The following is an 8,394-nucleotide window of genomic DNA, read 5'->3' as shown; positions in this document are numbered from 1 at the left end:
TTAAAATACAATGGGAATTATTTTTAGTCTTTTTGCTTATTCACTCTGTCTCTGCTGCTCATGGGTCCACAGTACTCACTCCTCCTTGGTGAGAGAGAGAGAGAGAGAGAGAGAGAGAGAGAGAGGGTGGGAGTGGCTATCATAATATAAAAAAACCACACATCAAACAGAAACTAAAAGTCGGAGCGGAGAATAATGCGTTGTTCATTTCTGAGGTATTCGATGTTTTTTCTGTTTAAATTGTGAATATAGCTAAAGTTTTACATGTAAAAATGTAACTGAAATACATCTATGTATTGAACTGATGCAGTGACCATTTTGAAAAATATAACTTTTTTAAAAAAAATAAGAATGTTCTGGTACTAGTAACATTTCTCTGCTAGTAGTTACATTTATGCTATAGGTCAAAATTATTTATGACAAAATGTACACAATCATCTCCTTAGCATTGTTTTGATTGCGACTGTGATTGTGACGTAGTAATTATTAGAACGATAGCGTGACAGAGAATAATTATTATAATTAGGTATGTGACATCATTAATATTTTGTAAAATCAAATTGTAGAATTTGATAATTCATATATCACCATCAATTGATTATCAATATTATTATTTCCTCAACCCCGTGACTGAAGCCCAAGTGCAGAGTGGTGCAATACTCTGTTTTGAGAAGTCACATGACCACAGATATTATGAAACAACCGTGAGGGTGTGTTTAAGTATATTCATTTCACTCAAAAAATTTTTGTGAAAAGACAATTTGATGCAACCGTGTGTCTGTAACGACCACCGTTACTACAGCGGTCTCTGTGAATTATCAGTAATTTTGTAGGGTCCAATTACAGTAAGCTTCTTCTTCACACCTTAGAATATCAAAGGAATAAAAGTGGCACTAGTTGTGCCTTTCTCAGTGAAAATGATCAAAGCTGTAAGTGGAACACTGAGCAAAATAATAGTTCAATCAATGTGCCCCCATTGCCTTAAGTACAGTCATCAAGCTATTCGTACCACTGTGCCAACTCTACCACATCATTTCGGTAGCAGAGTCTGCAGAAAACAGAGAAGGATCAAAGTAACAGAACACCACAGGGTTGAAAATAAGGATTTCTGAAATCTTCTGGTCTTGGACTTACAGTTCTGGGGAGTGTAATTCCTAATAATTCTTAATGTATAATGTACTGAGTGAGGAAATACATTTTAATAACACAAAGTGAGCCAAAATAAAGAAATACCCATGAACCAAGCGCACTAGGTTCAGTACCAGAGAAGTGGATATGCCGCTGTTCAGGTCTTTTACAATAACACAACTCATTAATTCATTGTCTGTAACCACTTATCCAGTTCAGGTTTGCGGTGGGTCCAGAGTCGTTCCCGGAGTTCACTGGAACACACCCTGCAGGGGGCTAACACAAGTCAAATAATCACAGTAAGATACTTTGCCCAAAATCATTAAACTACACAGGACTTTTGCAAAGGTTCTTTTGCAAAAACAGGGCGGCACGGTGGCGCAGCAGGTAGTGTCGCAGTCACACAGCTCCAGGGGCCTGGAGGTTGTGGGTTCGATTCCCGCTCCGAGTGACTGTCTGTGAGGAGTTGGTGTGTTCTCCCTGTGTCTGCGTGGGTTTCCTCCGGGTGACTGTCTGTGAGGAGTGTGGTGTGTTCTCTCTGTGTCTGTGTGGGTTTCCTCCGGGTGCTCCGGTTTCTTCCCACAGTCCAAAAAACACACGTTGCAGGTGGATTGGCGACTCGAAAGTGTCCGTGTGTGTGAGTGAATGTGTGTGTCTATGTTGCCCTGTGAAGGACTGGCGCCCCCTCCAGGGTGTATTCCCGCCTTGCACCCAATGATTCCAGGTAGGCTCTGGACCCACCGTGACCCTAAATTGGACAAGCGGTTACAGATAATGGATGGATGGATGGAACCCAAAATGGTTCTTCTATGGCACTGCTCCTCTCTGCATTTTTGGCAGCATCCAGTACAGATATAGCGCAGGACACAGAGGTAAATACTGCCGGACAGTCCTACAGTGAATGCCAACAGGACCAGACTCAGGTAGGACGGTCCAGCTGTGTACACTACACCTGGGAAGAGGTCAGTGCTCATGACTGGACAATGCTGAAAATTACAACAGAAAAGCAGTCACGTTGATTTACACTTCTCTGACAGTATTTGATTATTGTACGTTATTATTTAATACTCAATACACACATATATACACACAAGCAAATTATGTTTCCTTCAGGGCATTGCCTGAATTCAGGAGAATATGGCATACAGAGTTTCAGATCCTCTCTAATTCAAAAAGGGAAGAAGAAAAAACCCCAGTGTTTCAAAAGTTTATTTTAAACAATATATAATTTGTGAAGGAAGCTTCTCGAAGTTCTATGTAAGCTCTAGAAAAACAAAATCCTGGACGTTTGTGAAATTCCGCCCGGACATTTTTTAAGTCTAAAAAAGAGGCTAAAAGAGGACATCTGGTCACCCTAGATTAATGCTGTTTAAACCTTGTGTTTATTGGTCATATTCAGGTGCAGAAATTTCACAGAGACTTCTAAAGAGAAGTTCTCAAAGGCTTAAAAATGATCCAGATAGGCGTGTTCTTCAAAATAATTCTAGCAGGTAATGTCCTTCACCCATAATATGACCCCTATTTCATAAAATACAGAGATTGTGTGAGGCTTTGTCGGTCTGACAGCACTTCCTCTTCTGTTTCAGTGTCAAAGACTGCTCTGAAAAGCAAAGCTGGAATTGTGAAGAGTAAACTGCCCAAAAGCATCGCGAGAATCAAGGCGTTAAAAGATGACTGTAAACTGTGGCACTTTGAGGATGAGGAGGCTCTAAGGAAACGTTCTGTAGTGGGCAGTTCAGGTTGGCTTGTTCTTTCTGTGTCTGGTACAGCGAGATGTATCAACAAGATATTCTTCAGAAGCTTGACCCCTTGCCCTTCAGGACCCCACGCTCTGAAAGCACCTCACACCAAGCTGCTGTATGAGGGTGGGGCAGTGGAGGAATACAAAATAAATCAGAGCGTCATTACGCTTCCAGCGATATTTATTTACAGAAATTTCCTTCTAAACGCCTGGAACTCGCCAAACCGGGTCTCCAGCATTTTCAGGGTTAGAGTCTTCCTTCCGCCACAGAGTAACTACAGCCTGGTACTGTCCAAAAGCCCACAGAAGGTGGACACAGAGCAACCCTTTGAGGAAAAGCCAGAAGAACCAAGAGGCTTTCCGCACCGACGCAGAAGTATAACAAAACTCCGTCCAGACCGTAAGTAGTCACCTAGTTGTCAACTGTAAATGGACCAATACATTATTTCAGGAATCAACAGTATTTCTTTCTGTATCTTTATTTTACAGTGAATAAAGCAGCAGAAGATTTTGAAAGTCCCCCGGAGAAAACTGAGACTGCTGAGAACAATCAACAGAGCATGTTTCTCACACAGATACTGCGTTACCTGGACTCAGCAGCAGCGATAATGACGGCAGTCACTCACACTCTTAGATAGGTCCAACAGAGCTGCTGCTTTCAGTAAAATATCAGCTAAACAGATGATTCGGGGTTATAGACAGATAAACTAATCATCATACAGACTTAGTTTTCATTGCAAACACAAACATTGGTGAAATGTGCCCTGTGAAGAGAGAGGCAGGACTAAAGCCTCAGGACACTCTGGCCTTGAAAACCTATCGGAGCAAAGTGAATGAGAAAGACCTGTTAGGTGTAAAGGGCTGGGCAGAGTTGAGGAGAGGGAGAGGAGCAGAAATATACAGTACTCTATGACTGTGGTGATAGATGTTTAATAGAAAAGGGTGTGTTCATTCATTCATTCTCTGTAACCCTTATCCAGTTCAGGGTCGCGGTGGGTCCAGAGCCTACCTGGAATCATTGGGCGCAAGGCAGGAATACACCCTGGAGGGGGCGCCAGTCCTTCACAGGGCGACACACACACACTCGCACCTACAGACACTTTTGAGTCTCCAATCCACCTACCAATGTGTGTTTTTGGAGTGTGGGAGGAAACCCACGCGGACACAGGGAGAACACCCCACATTCCTCACAGTCACCCAGAGCTGTGACAGAGACACGACCTGCTGCTCCACCGTGCCGCCCGGATGTGTTCATTTTGAGTTAAAATGTTTATTTGTGTAAATAAATGATAAGAAGGTCACCCCCCCCCCACACACACACACACACACAAATAAGAACACCACTGCATAGCATAACCCTGTAATTTTACGTCCTACTTAATATCTGTGTAATGTTTCTTCTTATTGCTAAAATCTGTTTTAAATTTTAGAGTCTGCCTTTGTTTAACTTGTGACAGCAGCTTCATGATCTGTAACGTTTAAGGAAATGTCTGCTTTTATTATTACATTTATATCATAGCTGGTTATATACAGTCTTCAGAAGTTGTTTATTCCTTTGTCTTAATGTCAGGATTCACTGCTGTGTGCTCTAAACTGGTTATGACCAAAGCTTTGTGAATAAAACAATTTTATAGAGCCCTGGCTTCACAGTAAAATTCATGCGTGAACGACATAACATTTATAAAGTGAAGATATATAAAACATGTTCTCTTAACCTAAAATCATAAATCAATAAGATATTGTTTGAAAAACTGTCAGTATGTTGATAATTAAATAAAGATATATGAATGCATTGTGTTCATGATTCTAGAATTTTTAATATCATTAATAAACATTCATTCATTCATTCATTGTCTGTAACCCTTATCCAGTTCAGGGTCGCGGTGGGTCCAGAGCCTACCTGGAATCATTGGGCGCAATGCGGGAATACACCCTGGAGGGTGTCCTTCACAGGGCAACACAGACACACACACCCCTACGGACACTTTTGAGTCGCCAGTCCACCTACCAACGTGTGTTTTAGGACCATGGGTGGAAACCGGAGCACCCAGAGGAAACCCACGCAGACACAGGGAGAACACACCACACTCCTCACAGACAATCACCTGGAGGAAACCCACACAGACACAGGAAGAACACACCACACTCCTCACAGACAATCACCCGGAGGAAACCCACACAGACACATGGAGAACACACTACACTCCTCACACTCACCCGGAGGAATCCCACACAGACACAGAGAAAACACACCACACTCCTCACAGACAGTCACCCAGAGGAAACCCACACAGACACAGGGAGAACACAGCACACTCCTCACAGACAGTCACCCAGAGGAAACCCACGCAGACACAGGGAGAACACACCACACTCCTCACAGACAGTCACCCAGAGGAAACCCACGCAGACACAGGGAGAACACACCACACTCCTCACAGACAGTCACCCAGAGGAAACCCACGCAGACACAGGGAGAACACACCACACTCCTCACAGACAGTCACCCAGAGGAAACCCACACAGACACAGGGAGAACACACCACACTCCTCACAGACAGTCACCCGGAGGAAACCCACGCAGACACAGGGAGAACACACCACACTCCTCACAGACAGTCACCTGGAGGAAACCCACACAGACACAGGGAGAACACACCACATTCCTCACAGACAGTCACCTGGAGGAAACCCACACAGACACAGGGAGAACACACCACACTCCTCACAGACAGTCACCTGGAGGAAACCCACACAGACACAGCGAGAACACACCACACTCCTCACAGACAGTCACCTGGAGGAAACCCACACAGACACAGAGAGAACACACCACACTCCTCACAGACAGTCACCCGGAGGAAACCCACACAGACACAGAGAGAACACACCACACTCCTCACAGACAGTCACCCGGAGGAAACCCACGCAGACACAGGGAGAACACACCAACTCCTCACAGAGAGTCACCTGGAGGAAACCCACGCAGACACAGAGAGAACACACCACACTCCTCACAGACAGTCACCCCGAGGAAACCCACGCAGACACAGGGAGAACACACCAACTCCTCACAGAGAGTCACCTGGAGGAAACCCACACAGACACAGCGAGAACACACCACACTCCTCACAGACAGTCACCTGGAGGAAACCCACACAGACACAGAGAGAACACACCACACTCCTCACAGACAGTCACCCGGAGGAAACCCACACAGACACAGAGAGAACACACCACACTCCTCACAGACAGTCACCCGGAGGAAACCCACGCAGTCACAGGGAGAACACACCAACTCCTCACAGAGAGTCACCTGGAGGAAACCCACGCAGACACAGAGAGAACACACCACACTCCTCACAGACAGTCACTCGGAGTGGGAATCGAACCCACAACCTCCAGGTCCCTGGAGCTGTGTGACTGCGACACTACTTGCTGCGCCACCGTTTTAATAAACAGAATTTTTTATTTGAGACTTGCAAATAATCATTACTTTTGCTAAAATGTTTTGTGACTTGGTTCAGTAGCCTATTATTAAAGTACAATGCTGCACAGTGGGGAAAATGATTGTTACTGATGATGTGATGTTGTGATTACTACTATTAATAATAATAATAAGAAGAAGAAGAAGAAGAAGAAGAACTAGAACTACAAATATTCAAGAACTTTCGTGAATTTGGCTTGTCACATAGCGCTAGCTCTTTGCCACATTAGCTAGCTTATATGCTGCTTAATAGCTGTGACTAAATTTACAGAGCAATCTATCCAAAATCCATTTTAAACATCCAAGTGAGTGACCTCTTCACTGAAATGGCCACATAAAAAGAAATACCACCTTAAACAGCCCACCGTTATATTTTGCAGGTCATTTTAATAAAAATCCACATACAAAAATAATCAGCCATTTAGGCTTCCACATTAAGTAACTGACTATACCAAATAAACTGACACTTTAAAACCCTACCACCTTAAAAAGACTCCCAGTATATTTAGACTACTCTGTTCGATAAACTGCTGTTGGAATTTTACATTCAACCTTAAGAACTCAGCCACATTTATCTGGGGCTTCCTTAAGTCAGTGGGATATGCTGTTATTCCTATGTATTAGGCTCTGTGTGTATGAGTCTGTGTGTACTGTGTCTGAGTGTCTGGGTGAGAGTGGCGGTTAAGTGGCAGTTAAATGTCAGTGTTCCGGAACGTTCTGCCATAGATGTCCTAAGAGAGGACCATGTCCTGTTTAAACGAGCGCTGTACGAAAACTATACCCCACACTGAAAAACTAATCACATTACGAGAGAGAAAACCCTTTGGTGCAATTTGGTGCAAGAACTGTGCAGATTGAGCAATAATTGTTTGTGCTATGGCAGGGTAAAAACACAAACATTTTTTAAAAAGGCGTGCTCATGCCGGCCAAACAATAATTTTGATTGCCACCTATAAAATATTTCACCTTTAGAAACCCACAATTTTATTAAGATGTTCACATTAAAAACAACAACGTTATATGGATTTCCACCTTAAAGATGACCTTTAAAATCTTAGAGACTGCCTGTATATGTCTGTGTCCCTCACACCCCTCTCCCTCACTCTCACACCAACCCGGTCGCATACTCGTGATATAGTCACAGACTGCAATTCGTGACATAGTCGCATATTTTCGACATTTTATACGACAATAACACAATCATAAGTGAATGGGTAATTACCATAGAAAGAGTATGCGACAATAAACTGAAATCTCTTCCTCATTACAGTCATTACTCATAACATAGAAAAAGGCATAATGAGAATTACATAACATAGTTTCTTATTCCATCAAAGGCATAAAGTAGTTTATTATAATATTTCTCCAAAGCAAAGCTTATTATTGGTGTCCTACTTTAGCTTTAACTCTAACGAGAACATTTCTTTCACTTAACGTTATTTTGACTCATTTTCAAACGGTTAAAACTGAAAAGGACATTTCTCTAGCTTCGATATTATAGCAAATAATGAATAAGTAACGTTATATTTTCCGTAAATAAAAATAAGACGGTGGTATTAATGGATGGTAATGACAACATAATGAGGAGGAGTTTTCGTGTTACTGTCGTATAACACCGGGCACTGATATGAGGGTTTGTGTGGTAATTACCCATTAATTTTAATGTATAATGTATGTATAAATACCCATTAATATTAATGTATAATGTATTGTGATATAAAATGTCTAAAATATGCGACTATGTCACTTGCAGTCTCCTATATATGTGATTATATCAAGAGTAAGTGTGAGACCGGGTTGAGGGAACATACCTGTACCTTTAATTACAGAACATAATTGTATCTCATTGTATTATAATTATAGATTAAAAATATTATGTTTTTTTTTCATATTTGACACAGTTCTATAATGAAAGATTACAAACATGTATTTCTCCTTCTGGAAAAGAGAATGTAATGTACCTTTAAGGAACAAAACTGGACTTTTAAACACTGTTGTACCATTAAAGTTACATTTACACAGTTTGTACGTTTAGTGA

General features: G+C 42.2%; 1 protein-coding gene across 2 annotated transcripts; it reads left to right on the top strand.

Moving 5' to 3' along the window:
* The first annotated feature begins 164 nt into the window (after positions 1 to 164).
* On the top strand, positions 165 to 4,655 carry LOC136699641 (uncharacterized). Of its 2 annotated transcripts, XM_066674535.1 has the most exons (4): positions 165 to 215; positions 2,528 to 2,618; positions 2,715 to 3,269; positions 3,359 to 4,655. In XM_066674535.1, exons 2-4 carry the CDS (start codon positions 2,579 to 2,581, stop codon positions 3,505 to 3,507), a joined length of 744 nt encoding a protein of 247 aa, XP_066530632.1. In that variant the 5' UTR covers positions 165 to 215; positions 2,528 to 2,578; the 3' UTR covers positions 3,508 to 4,655. The 2 variants fall into 2 exon arrangements, with proteins under 2 accessions (XP_066530632.1, XP_066530633.1); XM_066674536.1 differs by lacking the exon at positions 165 to 215 and having other exon boundaries at positions 250 to 2,618.
* The last annotated feature ends 3,739 nt before the right edge of the window (positions 4,656 to 8,394 follow it).

The sequence above is a fragment of the Hoplias malabaricus genome, chromosome 6 (genome assembly GCF_029633855.1).
Source record: "Hoplias malabaricus isolate fHopMal1 chromosome 6, fHopMal1.hap1, whole genome shotgun sequence".
NCBI lineage: Eukaryota > Metazoa > Chordata > Actinopteri > Characiformes > Erythrinidae > Hoplias > Hoplias malabaricus.
This window is presented reverse-complemented; position numbering and strand designations above follow the sequence as displayed.

Excerpts from the sequence above, each read along its gene's own strand:
- LOC136699641 (XM_066674535.1), top strand. The coding sequence starts at position 2,579 with ATGATCCAGATAGGCGTGTTCTTCAAAATAATTCTAGCAG. Across the intron at positions 2,619-2,714 it reads CTTCAAAATAATTCTAGCAG|TGTCAAAGACTGCTCTGAAA; the intron begins GTAATGTCCTTC and ends CTTCTGTTTCAG. Across the intron at positions 3,270-3,358 it reads AACAAAACTCCGTCCAGACC|TGAATAAAGCAGCAGAAGAT; the intron begins GTAAGTAGTCAC and ends TTTATTTTACAG.